General features: G+C 47.9%; 2 protein-coding genes across 7 annotated transcripts; both read right to left on the bottom strand.

The window, feature by feature from the left end:
* Positions 1-6: 6 nt before the first annotated feature.
* Positions 7-2,054, bottom strand: LOC119292284 (E3 ubiquitin-protein ligase RFWD3-like). Of its 6 annotated transcripts, none has more exons than XM_037571129.1 (7): positions 1,574-2,054; positions 1,417-1,495; positions 1,183-1,275; positions 689-740; positions 480-566; positions 271-400; positions 7-182 (listed from the first exon to the last, which is right to left on the bottom strand). In XM_037571129.1, the coding sequence occupies exons 1-6, from the start codon at positions 1,999-2,001 to the stop codon at positions 354-356; spliced, it is 786 nt and encodes a 261-aa protein (XP_037427026.1). In that variant the 5' UTR covers positions 2,002-2,054; the 3' UTR covers positions 7-182; positions 271-353. The 6 variants fall into 6 exon arrangements, with proteins under 6 accessions (XP_037427026.1, XP_037427023.1, XP_037427022.1 ...); XM_037571126.1 differs by having other exon boundaries at positions 271-393; positions 651-825; XM_037571125.1 differs by having other exon boundaries at positions 651-825.
* A 2,398-nt stretch (positions 2,055-4,452) lies between these two features.
* Positions 4,453-6,049, bottom strand: LOC119292285 (nucleolin-like). The gene is made up of 2 exons (XM_037571132.1): positions 5,539-6,049; positions 4,453-4,795 (listed from the first exon to the last, which is right to left on the bottom strand). The coding sequence occupies exon 1, from the start codon at positions 5,999-6,001 to the stop codon at positions 5,576-5,578; it is 426 nt and encodes a 141-aa protein (XP_037427029.1). The 5' UTR covers positions 6,002-6,049; the 3' UTR covers positions 4,453-4,795; positions 5,539-5,575.
* Positions 6,050-20,213: the final 14,164 nt, after the last annotated feature.

A 20,213-nucleotide genomic window follows, 5' to 3' on the forward strand; every position in this document is an offset into this window, starting at 1 on the left:
CCGGCTTAAGCGCCAGGACGTCCACCACCACCGCCAAGTCCGACAAAGCCCAGGTCGTCACTGCTAGCGGCAACGCTACCGCCAAGACCGCCACCGCCTCGATGGATCGGAGTGACCGGGCTCCGTGACTCGGGAGTGACGCCCTGACCGACATCACCACCAACGAATGATCCACCGATTCCCTGGATGTTTGAAAAGACATGTTCAGGGATATATGATGGTGTTGAATAAATGGTAAGCGGTGGTTGAATAGTTTGGGGATGTACTAACCACCGTAGTCCCTGGGTGTTGTGCCAGAAATTCCTCGAAGGTAAGCAGCACTGGTTGTGGTCCAATAGGTGGTGGTGGTTCCATTAGAGGAACCGTGCGGGCCGCCATGCTCTCACAAATGAGCTACATGCTAATTGACAAAGCAAACACGAATGTCAGAAGAAGTGAAATTGCAAATGTGGAAATGAAATGAAAGGGGCTAAACTAACCGTCATCATGCGAGTGTTGTGGTCCTCGACGGCTGCAAATCTTGCGCTCCACGCCATAGTCTCCTGGCGTGTGTACTCCATGTAGGCCTAGAATATGACATGATGGAACTCATTAAACATCTCAATGCGGAAAATAAAGTGAGCAATGAAGATAAGAGGGAAAATACTTACATAGTGCCGCTCGGCTAGGAGGGAGTGTGACTACGCACCTGTCATGGTCGTGCTCATGCGCTGGCTCAGGCTCGGGTCGGTAGCTTGGACCTGTGTGTAGGAGATAGAAGGAGTGACCACGGCATCCAGAACCGGCTGTCGACCATGAGCCTTCGGCCCCATGCCCACGACCAGCCTGTCGTCCAGAACCGCCTTACAGCAGTGTAACATCATTTTGTATGTTTTTCGCTACCAATTTCAGTCCACAACCAACTAGTTCATTTCAAAATACCAGTAACAATCTAACAATTGAGAACGGGAAATGGTAGAGGAAATGCAAGATGATACTACTATTTTGGTCATAAGCTAAAAAGTGCAGTGCCAAACAACACGTATCCATCCCATAGAAACATGACATAAAGTCTAAGAAGCAGAGATGGAATGGTACGACAACGTAACTCTTGGTCGTATCAAATCTGCAGTTGGCGACCAATAAATCGTTCTTCACTGAACAGAAGCGATGCAACAGAGGAACAGGCAAAGAAAGCGCAACCTCTTTGAGGCAGCAATCGTTCCAGAGATGCACCGACGACGAGTAGAGATTGATGATGTGCCTGTGCTTGAACCTTTCACTGCACTGAGGGCACTGTGAACAGGTAAAAGTAACTTAGCCTCCAAATGAAGACTGCCATGCTAAATTGCTAAGTAAGCAGCCTCCCAAAAACACATCTGCAGCCTGCAAGATTGATGCTAAATCAAATGATGATCATGTGCAGTGCAGTAGTACCTTGGCGCTCGTGTTGCCGCCGCGGCGCAGCCACCTCTCCAAGCAGGATCTGCCGTAGACATGTCCACAGGGAATGCAGCTGCATCAAGCACAGATTTTTATTCAGAGACGAATGAGGGATTTCTTCAGTGAAGGATGCAGATGCGGCGAAATGTACCAGATGCGGTGAGCGCCGTAGGAGGCCCAGGAATCCATGCAGATGCAGCAGGTGGCCGCCGCCCGGGGACTCCCCTCCGCCTCCGCGCCGCCGCCCACGCCGGCCGGCGCAGCCTCCTCCTCCTCCGCGCGCCCGGAGGCCCTGTCCCCGCGGGCGCCCTCCTCCTCCTCCTCCTCGCCGTCTTCGTAGTACGAGCCGCTCTCATCGGATTCGTCGTCGTCGTCGTAGGAGTTGTCGTAATCGGAGCTCTCGTCGTCGTCGTCGTCGTAAATCTCCTCTTCCTCTTCGCCGGCCGAGCCCGGCGCGGCGCGGTTCGCCGCTCCCCTGACTAAGGACGCCGCGGACTGGCGAGGCGGTACCTCTCCGTCGGACATCTCATCGTCGGAGACCTCCTCCGCCGCCGGCGGCCGCGACGGCGAGGACGGCATGGAAGGGGAGTGGATTGCGACTCTGAAGATGAAGAAGCTTCAGGCGACTGAGGGGATCGGTTTATTCTGGGCCTTTTGGGCAACTAAAGTCAACTGGGCTACATCTATTTCCGGGACTACATCTACTAAGGCCCAAGAGCTCTCAATCCGAATTATATTGATTTTTCATGTTAAAATAGTATTCCCTCTATAAACTAATACTGTATAAGATCTTTTACTTTACTAGCAAAAGAGCCCGTGCGTTACAACGGGAGAAAAAAATACCAAAATTAGTGATGTTGCAATAATTTATATACCAGAAAAGGTGTAATCAAAAGGATAATTTATAAATTACTATTGATCTCAAAAAAAGAGAATAATTTATAAGTTGGATGTGAAACATATTTTTTGAGTTCGCCGTGTGTGCCATAACCCCCTCCCAACTGGCGTGCGGGGCAAAACAAGACGCGAGCAAGATGCACTATTGTCACACTCTCTCTACTCTTCATTCCCCCTATCTCCTCCCTATCTCACCAACGACATCGATGACAAGCAGATTTGAGGTATAAGTTGATGGTCAGCAAGTACCGGCAGTGGCGGAGCCAGGAAAAACTTAATCGGGGGGCCAACTAATGTTAAATCATGTCGAGAAACACAATATTAGCAACAGGTAATTACTCATGTAATGGAAAAAATCTGCATGTTGGCCTCGGCTGGGGCCCCTGCTCGCACCCCTGCCTCCGTCACAGAGTACTCGTGAGCCCCAAATATCTTCTCCCTTAAAAAGTAGTATTTCTTTCCAATTTTAATTAGTCTATTTGATAATGTATTTGTAAGGCGTGGTAGGCATGAATAGTAAACTATGATAGTAACAACAAACAACAACAACAAGTAGTTATAATTGGTGCTCATCCGGAAAACGATGCTAGCACGCATAGCATCCATCCATGGTTTTGGCTACATCCCAGCTGACAGCGTCGCCGTGCTTTCTGGCTACGGCTGGGGCGTTGGTGGACTGCTCGTCGGCGCACTGGGGCCGGGGCGGAGCCCCCTTCCTTGCTGTGGTGATGGAGCCCCTCCTCCCGGAGGGTGGCTGGGGGCAACCGAGGTTGCGAGGCAGGTGTGCAGTGGCTCGGTTGCGCCAGATCTGGCGGCTGGCCAGCACGCGCGGGGGGCGGTCTGGTGGTGGTGCTCGTCTGCCGGTGGCCACGGATGTGGGAGTGCCGAAGTTGCCTCCGATGAAAGCCCCTAGGCCCCGGTTTTCTCTTCCATGAGCTGGTCTCTGTACCAGCAATGGGCATCAATTTTCTCTCTATCTTCAGTTCGGCTCTCTCTCCTTCTTTAGGATTATTAGCTCAAATGGCAATTAAGCTAAGACATTTCTTTCTATTAGGCTTGGCACCGATGGTGCTTTTCTTTGGATTCATGTGCATCTCCTCTTTGCTCATTTTCAATTGGTGACGCATTCATGTGCATCTCCTCTTTGCTCATTTTCAATTGGTGACGCATATAGTAGATGCGGCAGGCAGCTTTCTTGATTTCTCTAGGGTAAACATGAACATCTCATCCGCTTTTTGTTGGCTTGTTGATCTTGTAATGCATGAAATAAGTTGGTTGGATTTTATGTAATAGAGCAGGTGGGACTATTAATTGGAATCTGAAATTTTAGCACAGGCACAAGACTTGGTTCCTAAGGCAGGGAGAGAAGGAGCTCGGGCGCGCTGGTGAGAGGAGCTGAAGCGGAACGGTGGTGCCGGGTGATGCGATCCCCGGCATCGGCCGGCAGCGGATTGAGCGTCGCGTCGGTCGCGAGCCTAGCGGCTAGGATCCAGAGGCGAGGAAGAGTCCGTCCTCATGTCTGTTCATGTTTTTTTCTCCCTTTGAAAAAGGAGTGAATGGAACGCTAGCAGGGCGGCGGGCGCACGCGCCGCCGGGAAAGGACGGGCAGGGAGATGGTGGCACGGGCAAGGCCGGGTAGGGCGACGGCGGCCTCGGACTCGGGCGAGGAATTGTGCCAGCGAGAGATTTTTTTTACTTGATTCCTGTAGTACTGCGGGTTGATTTCAGCAAACCGCAGGGGCTTTTTTGTAAAAAAACGTGACGGACGACAGAAATCCAATTTGCTTTATTATTAGGTAAAGATTAATGATTTAAAAGAAAGATCTTATATTACTTTACAGAGGTAGTATATATTTTTACATAATTTTTTTGGCTACGTATAGGGCAATATTCAAAAGTGTCAAAATGTTCTTTAAAAAAACCCACAGGTATATACAGATGTATTTCTACATATGCCTAAAACTTCGTTACGAGATATTTTATCATGCGATCTCCTACTGAATTTTCCCACATAGAATTTGCATCCACATCACTGTACGGCACAGTTCTACACACTGCTGAATTTGAAACACACGCCGTGAAAAACTAGATGGTGATTTGCTCCCACTCAGTGAGGTTCTTGAAAGCGGAACCGAAAATCCATTCACTGATGATACACTCAAAGTTTTATGAATGACTCGTAAGTTTTCAACGAAATATAGAATCGTGGCACGCAAAGTTTCCTCCTCAAATAGCAGATACAGGGCTCAGATGAGCAGAACAATACAATTTTTGTCCAGAGTACATAGTAGAAACAGAGGATCAGCAACAGAAGCTTCAGAGGTCACCCTGAGGCCAATATCTAGTCACGCCGTAGCCAATATTCTGCATCCGCGACATTCGATTACCGATTGCCATCCCTTCCATACATACATACACTTGAGCATCAGTGCAAACCGACCCTTCTTCTCCTTTGCATCTTCATTTCATCCTCACCCTGCATTACAACAGTAAGAACCATTTTGATAAGTCAATCGTGTTTCTTGTATATGTTCAGAGTTGGAACTAGATTAGAGGCCCGCTACAAACTGAACTACATTATCCTACAACTGAAATTGTTCAGAGAGAAGTTTTCTTTTTGGAGCACAAAGTGTAGAGCTGAAGTTCTTGTCCCACATATATGCATTCCACAGGTTCATGCTGAAAACTCCACATCTGCACCACTTATTTTCGTAACGTCAAGAATGTATCATGACAAAACTGCTAAAACTAAACAGGGACATTGGTTGATACTATTTACAGAGTTTGCATAATAAGAATCAAGAATGTATCCAACCTGAATGTACCATGATAAAAATTAAGAATGCATGCATAATAAGTAGGGCATTGGTTGATGCTATTTAAAGGAGTACAAGTTACCTCACTATTTAGCAGACATTAGCATGATTCCAAAATTGCTTAGCTGTGACTTATGTTTTCATGACCAAACTGCCTGCAATGTTTTTTTCAGTTACCTCATTATCTACACAAAAGGATCATTTTGTTACTGATAAAAGTTTATCCTTGTCTCTCCCAGATGCCCAATTGCATGCCACATTCAGCACGGCATGGCCACGAGATCTGGATGTAGCAGCAGTGGGGTTTGCGCATTTGATCGAGCACGTCATGCTCATTGTCAGTTCGGGAGCACTAATCTAGTCGAAGAGCACAGCAAAACACAAGGGGGAAATTTGTGCTCACCAGATGCGAACGCCGCAGGCTCCACTTCCATCCCATTCTACTCGTCGTCGTCTTCGTCGTCCTCGTCCTCCTCGTCGTCATCGTCCTCATCGGAGTCCTCGTCTTCGTCTTCGTCGTCGTCGTCGTAGCCCTCCTCGTCGGAGTCTTCGTCCTCGTCCTCGTCCTCGTCCTCGTCCCCTTCATCCTCCGAATCCTCGTCTTCTTCGTCGTCGGAGTCGTCTTCTTCGTCGTCCTCATCCTCGTCCTCGTCCTCCTCGTCGGCCCCTTCTCCGCCCGCCGCCTCCCCGGACCCCGACGCGGCACGGCTCGCCTCGGCGCCCCCGCCGGCCGGCGGGGCAGGGGCCGGGGCCGGGGCAAGCGGCGGCGCCTCTCCCCCCGCCGCCTCGTCGTCGGAGGCGTCCTCCACCTCGACCTCGACCTCCTCCGTGGCCGGCGGCGGCGGCTGCGGCGGCGAGGGAGGCATGGGGCGGCGGGGTCGGCCGAGATTTGGATTCAGATTTCGGGGGGAGGGAAGGGAAAACGGTAGGTGGCGCGCCGTGCCCAAGCACATTTCATTCCTGGGCTTCTCGGGCAGACAGAGAGAAAAAAAAAACTACGTGGGCCCAACTACTCAGATAGTAAATGTTCAATATATAAATGTGTAAATGTTGTCATATACAGAATTTTTTTTCACTTTGGTTTTCTACCTTTTTCAATATAATGATGTCAAAACAAATCTCGAGCATAGACTTAGCCGGGGCATGTCCTCTCCATTGCAGGGAGCACATTGATTTTATTTTTTCTCGACACTTGCAACCGTGGTGTCACCTAAATACTCGAATCGAGAGGCGGCGTGTCACCGCCTAGAGGAGCGGAGGGTGTGCACGGTGGTCGGCGGCATCCGTGGCGGCGATGGCGCGGCCGTGGAAACATGTGACAACTACCATCGGGGAATGAATGAGTGGCCGGAGGTTGCTGCAGAGGGGAGGGGGTCACATTTCTCAATGCTTGGATTTCATAGGCGAAGAGGCTAGTTGAATCTAAACATTAGGACATGTGTTTTCGTTTCGGGTAAATATACATGGATAGTGTGTGGTTTGTGGAACCTGAGAGAGTGGGGTCTTATCATGTGGTGTTAGTTCGGGATAATGTGGGTTTTAGGGATCTTTTATAGTTGATCTGGGAAGCAACACCTGTTTTTTCAACTATCTTTACTTTATGCAATTTATTTCTATATTTAACCCATAAACCATGACGCTTTCTCCAAGACCAGAAGCATGGTTGTGGGTAATCATCTTGGCGAATCATATTGTCGAGAACATAGAGATTGTCTGCGAGAAGCTTGAGGAGCTCAGCAAGTTCGCACTTGATATGGACAAGTGGGCGGACTATTTGCTCATCCCAGACAAGATCAACTATGAGTTGATGGGTCAAAGAGATAATAAGAGCACATGACCAAATTCATTACAACAACTCGAGTGAATGATGACCTAATCTTCAATTGTAAATTCTCGTGAAATAAAAAACTGATATGGAAATATGGTTGGTGGAACTATATTTTGTCGATGTAATCCCAACTCATGTTCCAAACTACTCCCTCCGTTTCTAAATATTTTAGAATGTAGATTCACTCATTTTGCTCCGTATGTAGTCCCTGTTAAAATTTCTAAAAAGAATTATATTTAGGAGCGGAGGGAGTATATTTGTCTACATAAACTTTCACTTTCATTGCATCAAAGCAGCAGTACATGAATCACATCAGCAACATCACACGTGAAATACATGGTAGGAGCAAGGATCAGGAAGAGGATGTGACAAAAAGGAAAACAGTCTATCCATGCATGGATGGTGAGAATCATAGAGGAGACCCGTCACATGTGCACGACAATGCATCATTGGGCCGCTGTAACAGCTAGAGTAAAAAAGGGGCAAAGAAGTGGAACATGGTAACAAATCATAGTTAATTCAGCTTAAGTTACAATAAACGAATGACAACAAATAAATCGTTATGGCTTTTCTAGGATTAAGAGTCATATCTCCAAGAGTACGACCCAACATATAGCTGGCATTTACTTATATATAAATGAATTAAAGCTGCTAAGCTAGCTCCACTCTCATGCATTTGAAGTACTTTGCCTTTGAGTGCTTCCCTACCTTAAACTCAGTATTAGGTATTTTCCTTTGTGTTGCATACTGTTTTTTAACACAGTACAACACAGATGCTCACATATACACACATAGACTCATCACTATGAACGCACACATGCACACTTTTTCTTTATGAAAACCTTTGAAATACTGAGCCGACACTACATCTAGAGAGATACTGCTTTTTTAACATAGTACAACGCAGATGCTCACATATACACACATAGACTCATCCCTATGACAGCAGACATGCACATCCTATCTTTAGGAGAACCTTTGAGATACTGAGTCGACATTGCATCTAGAGAGATACTGTTTTTTAACATAGTACAACACATGTACTCACATATACACACATAGACTCATCCACATAAACGCACGCATGCACACCCTATCTTTATGAAAACTTTGAGATACTGAGCCGGCACTACATCTAGAGGCCGACAAAGTCACCACACATGCTTTCGTGGTTGACAGGGACGTCTCCTCCCGCTGAATAAATATCACCAGAGAGCCTTAAATAAATTCAGGAAAGTGGGAGCACTGGTGCCAACACAGAACAACATAGATGGTCATATACACTCACCCCTATGAATGCACTCACACACACCCTACCCCTATAACGCAATCCGGAGAGACTGAAATAAATCCAGGAAATGCAAGCACCGGCAGAACGAGCTCTCTACCAGGAGCAATTCCAAGTTAATTCTTGCCCGTAATAGCCAAGAGGAAGTCTTAGTTTCATTAGTTAACATTTGTCTTTGCTACAGTAAGTAACCTTGCCGCCTCAAAAATAATATGCAGAGTCCTTATGCTCTCCATGGCAAAAGTCCGCCATTGATGCCAAGCCTTCCTCCTCCATGTGCTCCTCACACTCATGTTAGTTCTCTTCATACCTTCCAATCGCCATTACTGCCCTTCCTGGCATAGAGAGTTGTGCTTACTATCTCATGCTTACAGACGCATCTATCAGCTGGGTCGAATGACCCTGGAGGCGGTACATCTGGACACGGTCAAGGAAGCCCAAGCACTACTCCAACGTCAAGAAATTGACTCATAGTTAGTTCTTCTCAACTCTTGTTGCCAGAGTGTAGACATGAAAACCAGATGTTATACATGTGTCCTGTAGAACCTCAGATGTTGTAGCAAATGCAGATTCTAATCTATACATGATGGATGCCATTGTTGAAATAGAGTGGCTTCGTGAGCTCTTGATGGACTTACCTATGGTTGAAAAAACCAATACCCCCTATTCTGATGAACTGTGATAATCAAACTGTGATTGTCAAGATAAACAGTTCTAAGGACAATATGAAGTCCTCAAGGCATGTGAAGAGGAGACTAAAATCTGTCAGACAACTGAGGAACTCTGGAGTTATTACATTAGATTATATCCAAACGTCGAAAAACCTGGCAGATCCCTTCACAAAGGGTCTATCACGTAATGTGATAGATAATGCATCGATGGAGATGGGTTTGAGACCCATCGCATGAGTTGTCCATAGTGGTAACCCACTCTATGTGATCGGAGATCCCGTGAAGTAGAAGTGGGAGACAAGCTATTGGTCAGCTGAGAGGAGAGTATCCCTATTTTAATTATTTCAATCCGTGAAGATGCAATACTCTCCTGATCTGCATGACAGGTTGATATTTATCTTAATGTGTTCCAAGTGGCTTATTTGAGTAAGCAGAGATGTTGTCCCGCAGAGCATCTCCTGAGGAACACACCTATATGAATTTGACAGTTAATGTCACAGTCTGTGAGAAGTGGGTGTTCTCTAATAAATTCATGAAAGGCCCCGGAGTATGATGTATACGCTCCACCCGCGGGGAAGCCTTGCGGCAGTCCAGTATCGGTCAAGAATTTGTGTGAAACTAGTCTCGCAGAAAACTTGTAGTTCAAGGCATAGTCCACTATTCAAGTTGTGACCTAGTGTAGCATAAAACTCTAAGTGAAAGTTCAACTTTACAGTCTTCACTAAGCACCGGTATATAAACAATGTTTTGGAACTAAATGATGAGATGTACCAATGAGACTTTGTGGAGGATTGTTGGAATTTGCTAGTAGGCCTTTGGCCCAAAGCCCAACTAAACTTCTGAAAAAAAATTGGCCCATTCATGCACACATGTGAGTGGAGTGAGTGAGACTAAAGTTTAGTCTCACCCCGGAAGTTGAGAGAGAGTTGCACCTCTTTATAAGGTGAGCTCTTCTACCACTTGTATGAGTATGAGAAGAGGAGACCTACACGCGCGCTCCTCCTCCTCCTTGCTCGCCTCGCCATGGCACGCCACGCCACGCCTCGACGCGGGTTGCGGGATTGAGCCGAGCCGAGGATAGAGCTATGCACGTTGTCTATATTTTTGCTGCTCGGGAAAAAGTAATGAGTCATTAATTAATAATTAGCGGACGCGTTAATTACTGAACCGTTTTCAATTCTTTTGGATCGTGACGACTCGAACATGGGGTTTACTCCCACGACCTACCCGGCCCGCACTATATAGTCAGGCAGACGTCTACCCTAGCGGCCGCCACTTCGTATGGTTTCTCACCACCGTTCCAGATCATTGCACCGCCAAGCAGGTCTTCTCCATCCCTCCTTTCGGCGTGCACCGGGAGAAGGGACAGCAGGCCTCCGGAACCCCGCCTCTCGTGATCCTGTACGGGAGAGGGGCGATCAGGTTTTGGGGAGCGCACTCGCGCGACTGTTGGCAGCGATGACTTTGCGAACGACGACTTCTTTCCCGACCTCGGCAACCTCATCCTCGACGACATGGGCGACAACGTCAACGTCAACGGTGCTGCTCCCGCTGCACCGTATGTGATTCTATCCTTCCTGTTCGAGATCGTGGTAGAAATCATGTTTCTAGTATGCGCCCTAGATGTGATATGTTCATCTACTATGCTAGTTCGCATGATTAGTTTAATCTCTGCTAGTGCTGTCATGATTTATCTTTTATTTATTCGGATTAAAACTCGTAGTAATTTGCTCATATTTCCAAAACATGCAGAGTCCTTATGCTCTCCACGGCAAAAGTCCGCCATCGTTGCCAAGCCTCCTCCCTCCACGTGCTCCCCACATTCATGTGAGTTCTCTTCATACCTTTCAATCGCCATTACTCCCCTTCCTAGCATAGAGAGTTGTGCTTACTATCTCATGCTTACAGATGCATCTATCAGCTGGATCAAATGACCCTGTTAGAGTTGTGTCGAATATAGTGTACAAGGTAGGTTACAGTTGGACTTGTAGTTGTATTGTGTTTAGATAGGATATGGAGTGCTGTTCTAGTAGGACACTTGTATCCTAGGCCTCTCATATATAGCGGGGCTAGACACACGATGTAACATATGCCAACATAATAGCACCGGAACACAGGGGAAGCCGGCGGCATGTACCGGTGTCCAGGGCGACCGGGTGTGGTATTGTAGCGGTGTCATGGGGAGGAGCGCCCATAGTCAAGCCCCGGGGATGTAGCCATATCGGTGAACCTCGTTAACAAATCTCGGTGTCGTGCTCGTGTGATTGCTTGGTCCTCGGATGATCGACAGTATGTCTCGGATTTATTCTAACAAGTGGTATCACGAGCTAGGCGTGAGGCGGGTTGATCTATAGGATGAAGAAGCAGTCGCGTGGTGGATGCGTCGGCGGCGACGGGTTGCAAAGGGCGTCAGATTAATCTTGTATGCGCGTGCAGCGGCACGTGTGCGCACACGGGATGTGCGGCGATCGATCGGTGGATCGATCGGGCGAGCATCGGCGGCACGTGTACGTGCGGGTGGAATCGCTGGTGTCTGGCGAAGCCTAGGCGAGGCCCACGGCGGTGCGGCTCATGTGGCTGCAGCAGGGTGCAAAGCCTGAAGCTGGCCTGAGGCGCGTCTCGCATAGGTGTCGCTCAAGAGTAGGCTAAAGCATACGTGGAGGACTCGTGGCGTGTGCATACAGAAGAAACACCGTGGATTTGTTTGGACAAAAAGGAGACCGAGTCTCCACGCGACACGGAGATAGGCAGGCAAATCAATATGCGGAAAGAGGAAATCCATCGAGCGATACATACTAGCTGGGACATTGACAAAGCAACAACAGCATCGGGAGTTGAGCTAGAGCTACTACACGTGAAGATCAAAAGTGTTCTTTGGTTGGAATTTGCTATTAGTGCACGAGGGTGTACCACGTCAGGTTTTGCTTGTGTACTTGGGCATCACGTGAGGAAAGCTCGGATAATTTTTCGCATGGTCAGCCGTATAAAGAACTGTGGCGCCAACGGTACCAAGTTTGAGGTGGAGAAGTTCATAGAACTGAAAACCTTGGGTTATGGCAGACACGGATGAAAGATTTATTGACACAACGGGGATACTTGATGGCGTTGTGGGAAGTCATGTCAGCTAAGATGGAATTATCAAGTGATGGATGAAGATTTGCAGAAGATGATTTGGGAGCCTTGAGTGTGTCGTACAGCCGGAATAGTTCGGCTGGGTCGGACTTAGGCAGTCTGACGGATCGACATGAGTCGGTTGGTACAGAGACGGTGGTGGAATCGGCGCTGATGACGTAGGAGCGTGATGCTGATGGTGACCGACTTCTGGGCGTGGAAACACGTGGCGCAGGCCCCGAGGGCTTGTGTGGCTTCGACAAGGCTATGGTGCGGGATTGATTCAAGGTGGTGTATACACGGAGCTTGAAGTCGATGAGGCGCAGGGATGGACTGATCATCTACCATGGAGTCATGTTGAAGGTGGAGCTGGATTGAGGGGCTACGGTGTAAGGATCCAGAGAATCGAAGCCTATTCAGCTGATGGGAAAAGCGAGTGCCACGTAGTTCGGACTGGAGCCCAGTGGTCTGATGGAAGCGTGAAACTCGTCATCGGTCGGTGATGATCGGTGGTACTCTGCAGTGGGGGTTGAGTGGTGTGGGTCCGAGACCCTTGAGACTCGACCGGGACAGCAGAGGCTCGACGCGCTAGCGGCGAGGCATGCGGTACGCACGGGGCATGGAGACGGGCCAGGGCTCTGGTGGTCATACATGTGGTGAGACAACTGCGAAATTTGACTCGGGATGACTACAAGCAATGGTGAAATTCCTTCAAGTTTCAGACAGTCGGTCAAGAAAGGAGCGGTGATGTTGAGTTCAGGTAACTCTTATGTGTGACACCCAATATGTGAGTTGTTCACTTTCACGCAGGTCAGCGATCAGTGTGTGATGGTCTTGGACTGATACTCTGGAAGTTGGGAGCGCAAACTAGAGTAATGTGGAACTTAATTTCGCTCGAGTGTTGACTGTGGTCAAGAAAAGAAGGGACTACAAGTTGCAGGTGCAGTCACATGGAGTCTTTGGAGTAGCAGCGGTGCCCATGGGATAAACTCAAGTCCAATGTACATGGAAGTTTGCCGCATGGACGAACTCAAGGTGGTGAAGAATATTCGCCAAGGTGGAGTTTGTTAGAGTTGTGTCGAATATAGTGTACAAGGTAGGTTACAGTTGGACTTCTAGTTGTATTGTGTTTAGATAGGATATGGAGTCGTGTCCTAGTAGGACACTTGTATCCTAGGCCTCTCATATATAGCGGGGCTAAACACACGATGTAACCTATGCCAACATAATAGCACCGGAACACAGGGGAAGCCGGCGGCATGTACCGGTGTCCAGGGCGACCGGGTGCGGTATTGTAGCGGTGTCATGGGGAGGAGCGCCCATAATCAAGCCCCGGGGATGTAGCCATATCGGTGAACCTCGTTAACAAATCTCGGTGTCGTGCTCGTGTGATTGCTTGGTCCTCAGATGATCGACAGTATGCCTCGAATTTATTCTAACACCTATCAGCTGGATCAAATGACCCTGGAGGTGGTACATCTGCACACGATCAAGGAAGTCCAAGCACCCAACATGGTGGTGGTACTCCAACGTCAAGAAATTGACTCGAGTTAGTTCTTCTCAACTCTTGTTTTTTTTTTTGACTGTTCTCAACTCTTGTTGCTAGAGTGTAGACATGAAAACCAGATTTTATACATGTGCCTTGTAGAACCTCGTATGTTGTAGCAAATGCAGATTATACACATGATGGATGCCATTATTCTCAAATTATTAAATTTTGACCTTCATTTTACAGGTTTGCGTCACCGACGGAGTGTGATGTGCATGTTGTGGCTGTGCTCGACATGTTCTTTGTACTCACTCCGTTCCTAAATACTTGTCTTTCTAGGCATTTCAACAAATGACTACATACGGAGCAAAATGAGTGAATCTACACTCTAAAATATGTCTACATACATTCGTATGTAGTAGTCATTTGAAATGTCTAGAAAGACAAGTATTTAGGAACGGAGGGAGTACTTGTGAACTTTCTTTAGACGTAGTCCCTGACGTTGCACTTCTGAACTTGTTTAATACCATGGGGCTTCCATTTATGTTGTCTCCGCCAAGATTTTCGAGTCGACTCGAGTCGTTTGGGAGTAGTGACTCTTTACGAGTCGTGCAAAGACGTAACAAGGATCATTCGCGCGTCTGATTCTGGTGTCGTTCTGATCATAGGGCACCGCTGAACTACTGGACAAGGTTCACCAGGTATGCGAGAACCAGATGCAACAGTACACGCTCTGCGTCGAAAAGCGGCTAGGTTTGCGCAGGCGCAGCTGAAGGAGTGTATGGAGCAGATACTGAGAAATCAGATCATGTCGCACACCGATGTCATGAACTTCATGTTACAGAACTGGCCTGAGTCTTCTCTCCAGTTATCCAACTTCTGACACCGGACTGATCCACAAGTGGTATCTATCAGCTGGCTGATCAATCGCTGAAACTTGTGCACATACATACCGCTAATTGCAAATGGTGCACGGGCACCAATGTTTTTAAAAATCATTTTTTACAGCGCAAAAAATTTATAAACTTTTTGTGAACACACACACATGTATATACTACATATGCGCAAAAATTCAAAACATTTTACTTTCATGCATGGCGTAAAAAAAAGACAAATACGTATTTTCAAATGGGCCGGAAATTTTTGTTTTTTGGGGCGGATTTTTTTGTTGTACAGCTTATAAATTACATTTTTTTCGAAACAAAATTTCATGGATCCGTAGTGAATACACACAAGTTTTCATAGAATTGTTTTTGTTTTTTATAAATAAATATGGTTTTAGATTTTTTTCAGAAACTTCGCACTCACATACATACCCTCTTTCTACTAGTTAGTATATGTGATCTGTGGATATACACCTTCCTATGCTCTGCCCATCTCACGGGAAACTCCCAAGAATGCGACGTATAGGATGTTATCTTCCTGTAGAAATTTATATTACGTTTGTACATATATATACGTCGCATTAGTTGCTTGATGTGTACGCATAGTCTAGAGTTGGGTCTTTTTTACAAGTATAAATCGTCAAAAAAGAAAAAGAAAAACCTCATATATTTTACAAGTATATAACTCATGAAAAAAGAACAAAGTAAAATCGTCGCCTATTTCACAAGTAGGAATCCTGCATGCCTACTCCGAGTCTGAGTCCAACTACGCCTCGATCGATTTGTCGATCTCAATACGGACACGAACCATGCCGTCCAATTATATATACTGGCTGCTAGGAGTAGATATCCTTTTATTTTATGGGCATATATACATTGCTAGTTCATATATAGCTCGATCTTCCAGCCAGGATCTTTGCTTAGGTCGATCGATCGAATCCAGATTTTGATTACTAACGATAAGTCTCTTCAGATCGGGCCGGTTCGTGTCTCCGGTGCGACGGCCGGCGGCGAAGGAAGGAAGGAAGGAAGCCAGCGCCCACGATGAACCCCGACGGCAGTGGAAACGGCATGTGCCTCCCCTACAACCTGCTCGTCGACGTCCTCCGACGCCTGACACCACGCGCCCTCGTCCAGTGCCAGGCGACCTGCCGCGCGTGGCGCGCCATCGTCGACGACCACCACCTCCTACAGCCCGTCTACACGTACTTCCCAGCCGTCTTCAAGGATCGTCATGCCCGACGCTGGGACGATGGGCCGTCCTTCGTCCTCCCGCCGGACATGGTGATGGACCCACTCACCCGGATAGTACATCGTAAATCGTACGGGACGTGATTGATTTGCACTAACGATCGTCGGCCTTGTACAACATATTGGAACCCTGCAGGAAATTGTTTTATTTGTATAATCGATTAATTTGTATTTCATGGATTCCTACGGACGTTGAAGGAGAGGCTTTGGGTAGTAAGACAAGTCATTATAAGTTTAAAACTATCTCTATCACTATCCATACATTGTTTTTTCAGATGTGCCCATACATACATTATGTGTACTTCTACCACTGTCGGGTGCTACGGGCGGCGGCCAAGGAAGAAAGCCAATGCCATGTGCTTGCTCTGCAACGAGCTCCTCGACGTCGAGTCGAAACCATCTACGTGACTAGATGACGGCCGACCATGTGATCCCCATTGACTCCGCTACGGTCGCTCGAGGCTGGTTGTATTCGCGGCGTCCACATCAATCCTCTCCTTATATTTACTCCAGCGCTTGGCGCCGAGTAAAAAATCCCGCTCTCTCTTCCTCTCCACCTTGCCCCGCTGCCGGCGCGACCCTCACCCCGATCCGCCGCCCTCCCTCCTCCCGATGGCTGGATGTGGTGGCCGCCTGTCCCCTCTGCGGATCGGCAGCATGGAACCGCGCCGCCATGCCCGCGTGTCGTCGTCCACGGGCGCTTCCTCGAGCCGCCGCCGCTCGGTCGATCCGCCCGCCGCAGCGCCCCCAACGCGTTTTGCAGACATCCTCGACCTCCCTCCACCGCGGTCACCGACGAGGACCTACCTGGGCGTCCGGTAGCGGTAGTGGGGGCCGTGGGTGGCCGAAATCACCGACCGCGAGACCCACAAGCGGAAGTGGATCGGCTCCTTCCACACCACCGAGCTCGCAGCCATGGAATACGACCGGTGGCAGGTTTGGTTCCACAGCAGCCACGCGAGGTTGAACTTTCCCATCGACGAGCATTCGTTCCACCTTGCCCCGCCGGAGGCAGGAGTGGTGTCCTCTCGGATGGCGCGGGAGGACCGGGAGGCGATGGAGCGCCTCGTGGACGAGGCCGCCGATGAGGCCTACATGACAGGGCGGAAACGCGGGGGGCCGAGGTGGGCAGCAACGACGAGATCGCCATCAAGGAGTGGCGGAGCGTCTTCCCCGGCGACGACGACGACGACACCGGCCCCGCTCCAGCTCTCATCGGCGGCGGCCTCACCCGGAAGGATTGGCTCGGACTCCACTTCGGCTGCAAGTAGTTTAAGTTTAGTTTCTGTTTAAATTTATGTTTAATGTTCATTTGCGAGAACTTTATGTGTTGAACTTACGTTTAAATGCATCATCTTTCAGTTCAAATTTCATTGAATTTGTGCAAATTTAGTTATACTCCGCTAACTTTTGAGGATCGGCTAGGTGCGACCAAATTTTAGTGGAGTATATATACTCCACATAAGTATATACTCCATTAACTTATAACAGATCGGTTTGAGTTGCCCTTAGAGCCCAGCAGCAGTTACGGTATTGATTTACAAGAAGCCCCATAGTATATAAATTTTTACTAAGAAAGGGAAATTTATTTACCACATACCCCCTAGAGTATCAAACGTTGACAACAAGGCCCACTTTTTTGACTAGTCCCAGCCATTTTCTTGCTTTACGAGAGAGATGGAAATTTCACGGGTGCTCGGCATAGACGTGACCCATGAAATTTCATAATAAAAGAATAATGGAGAGAAAAGATTGATGAGTTTCCGTTAGTGGAAACCCAAAAAATATAGACCACTGTCATGGCTCCGTCGCTTAATCTTCGATGGGGCCCACCTATGAGGCATTGCCGAGTTCATAAACCTAGAACTCGGCGAACGTGAGACAGTGCCGAGTTTTTTTTTTCTTTCTTTTTTTTGCGGGAAACTTCGAGCTTTATTCAACTATTCTCTGTTCCAGCACGATCAGCCAAAACGTTGGTCATGAGGAAGTCAGGGGGGGAGTCCATCCAGCAGTCGGTGATCCCCAAGGTGCAAGCATGCTTAGCACACAGGTGGGCCGTCATGTTGGAGTTTCTCAATACATGTTGAACATCAAAAGAAAGAAAAGATAAGGCTAGCTCTTCTATTTCTAATAAAAGCGGCGCTACGATAGAGCGCGAAAAACGTCGCGAGTGCCATAGCTGAACCAGTTCTAAGCAGTCTGTTTCCATAAGCACTTGCGAAAAGCCTCGAAGCTGTGCGAATACCACCCCATCTCGAAGAGCAGACGCCTCGGCTATCAACGGGTCCGTGATGTGGGGGTAGGGCTTACTCTAGGCAGCCAAGAAGGTTGAGGAAGTCCGTGCCACTCCTCCAGCTCCACTTCTATGTTCAAGCACTAAAACACTAGCATCTGTGTTTATCTTCGTCCAGCCTTGATCCGGTGGCCTCCAACCGTAGCCAGGTAGAACCTTCGTCTGTTCCAAGGGTAGCTCCAGCAAGGAAAGAGTTTCTCTTATACGTTTGAGTGATTGCACCGGGTTCATACTTGCTCTGTCATGCGTTATGTTGTTGCGAGAGGTCCAAATAGCCCACATGACCGTAACAATTTTTGCCCGATCACTCTCTGAGAACCTGGGGTCGCAGAGAATATCCCTACACCAAGTCAGAGGGTGTAGCTCTGGTAGCTTGACATGTAGCCATTCTCGAGCTTCTGTCCAGAAAGATTGAGCATGTGAACACTTGATCAAAGCATGCATCAAATCTTCATCAGCGCCCATCCACACCTTGCATCTTGCCAAGGTTGCAATATGTCTGTGCTGTAGTGTGCTTTCCACTGGAAGAATGCCACGGAGGACCCTCCACCAGAACACACGCACCTTAGGTAGAACTTTGAGCTTCCAAAGACGAGTCCATAACCGTTTATCCTTCTCTGAAGATTTCGTAATCGCCCCTTGCTCTAGAGCTAGATGCTCGTTATGAGTCATTAGAGCACGATACGCCGACTTGACAGTATAGGAGCCCGATCTCTCATGGTCCCAAGCCCAGTAATCATTCCCACCTCCATTTCTGAGTGGAATATTCAGAATAGTATCAGCATCCGGTGGTATAAAGTTTTCTCAAACGAGGTCAGCTTTCCACGACCAATTCACATCGTCGATCAGGTCGGAAACAAGATGGATAGGTGATGTACCGATCTGTGCAGCAGGCCGCAGCGTCAGCTTGCCTGGTAACCATCCATCCTGCCACACGCGCGTGGACGTGCCATCGCCAATCCGTCTTAGCAGGCCAATATCCAGTGCCCCCCTCCCAGCGACGATCGCTCGCCAGGTAGCCGAAGCGTTGCAGGGAACAGTGGCATGCATGAAGTCCGTGTTTGGGAAATAGCGGCCTTTCAACTCCCGAGAGCATAACGAGTTCGGGCTGGTGATAAGCCTCCAGCCATGTTTCCCTAACAGTGCAACATTGAAGCACTCCAGATCACGAAATCCCATACCTCCTCTGATTTTTGGAAGCGACAAAGACTTCCAGTCTATCCAGTGCAGAGATCTTCGATCAACAGAACTGCTCCACCAGAACTTTGCCATCGGTGAGGAAATATTTTTGTACACTTTTTTCGTGAGTTTAAAACAACTCATAGTGTATGTTGGCACCGCCTGTGCCCTTGCCTTGATGAGCACTTCCCTCGCCGCGCAAGACACCAATCTCTCTGTACCTCCATTCAGCTTTGACCTCACCCTTTCTCCAACAAAATCAAAGGTGTATGAGGTAATCTGTCCAACTGCTGTGGGGAGGCCCAAGTACCTTTCATTGAATGCCTCAACTGAAATACCCATCACAGTTTTCACTATGGTTCGTACTGGACTTGGCGTGTTTGGACTAAAAAATATGGAGCTCTTCTCCTTGTTGACACACTGTCCCGAACACTCACCATAAATCCTGAGAATGTTATTTAGCCGCTCTGCACTCTCCAATTTAGCTTGCTTGAATGTAAGACTATCATCTGCAAACAGTAGATGATTAATCCACGGTGACCGAGTGCATACTCGAATCCCCTTGTCTGCATACACTCCACCGAATTTGTTTAAGAGTGTAGTAAAACCCTCGGCACACAAGAGAAATAAATAAGGTAACATAGGGCATCCTTGCCTGAATCCCCTAGAAGGGGTGAAAAACGGCAGCAACTCCCCATTCACTCGTACCGCGAACCGCACTGATGTTACACACTTCATAATCAGTCGGATGAAGGACGAGCTGAAGCCCAACTTTGTCATAATCGCGTGTAGATAATGCCATTCGACGCGATCATAAGCTTTCATCATGTCCAACTTGACAGCACATACCCAATTCTTTCCCTTCCTTCTTTCCTTCATTGCATGGATACTGTCATGAGCAATAAGAACATTATCTGTAATGAGGCGCACAGGCACAAACGCACTTTGCTCCTCACTTACAATGTCGTCAAGAAAATCTCTCATCCTGTTAACAATACATTTTGCTGCAATCTTGTACAGAACAGAACATAGAGAGATATGTCTATATTGGGTTATTCTTTGTGGGTGCCGAACCTTTGGAATA

The sequence above is a fragment of the Triticum dicoccoides genome, chromosome 4B, assembly GCF_002162155.2.
Source record: "Triticum dicoccoides isolate Atlit2015 ecotype Zavitan chromosome 4B, WEW_v2.0, whole genome shotgun sequence".
In the NCBI taxonomy this organism is placed as follows: Eukaryota; Viridiplantae; Streptophyta; class Magnoliopsida; order Poales; family Poaceae; genus Triticum; species Triticum dicoccoides.

Bases quoted from the DNA above. Each gene is read 5' to 3' on its own strand.
- LOC119292284 (XM_037571125.1), bottom strand. From the start codon at position 2,001: ATGCCGTCCTCGCCGTCGCGGCCGCCGGCGGCGGAGGAGGTCTCCGAC. The intron at 1,276-1,416 runs GTACTACTGCAC...ACCTGTTCACAG, and splicing joins GCGGCAACACGAGCGCCAAG to TGCCCTCAGTGCAGTGAAAG. The intron at 826-1,182 runs GTTGCGCTTTCT...TCTGGACGACAG, and splicing joins ACGATTGCTGCCTCAAAGAG to GCTGGTCGTGGGCATGGGGC.
- LOC119292285 (XM_037571132.1), bottom strand. From the start codon at position 6,001: ATGCCTCCCTCGCCGCCGCAGCCGCCGCCGCCGGCCACGGAGGAGGTC.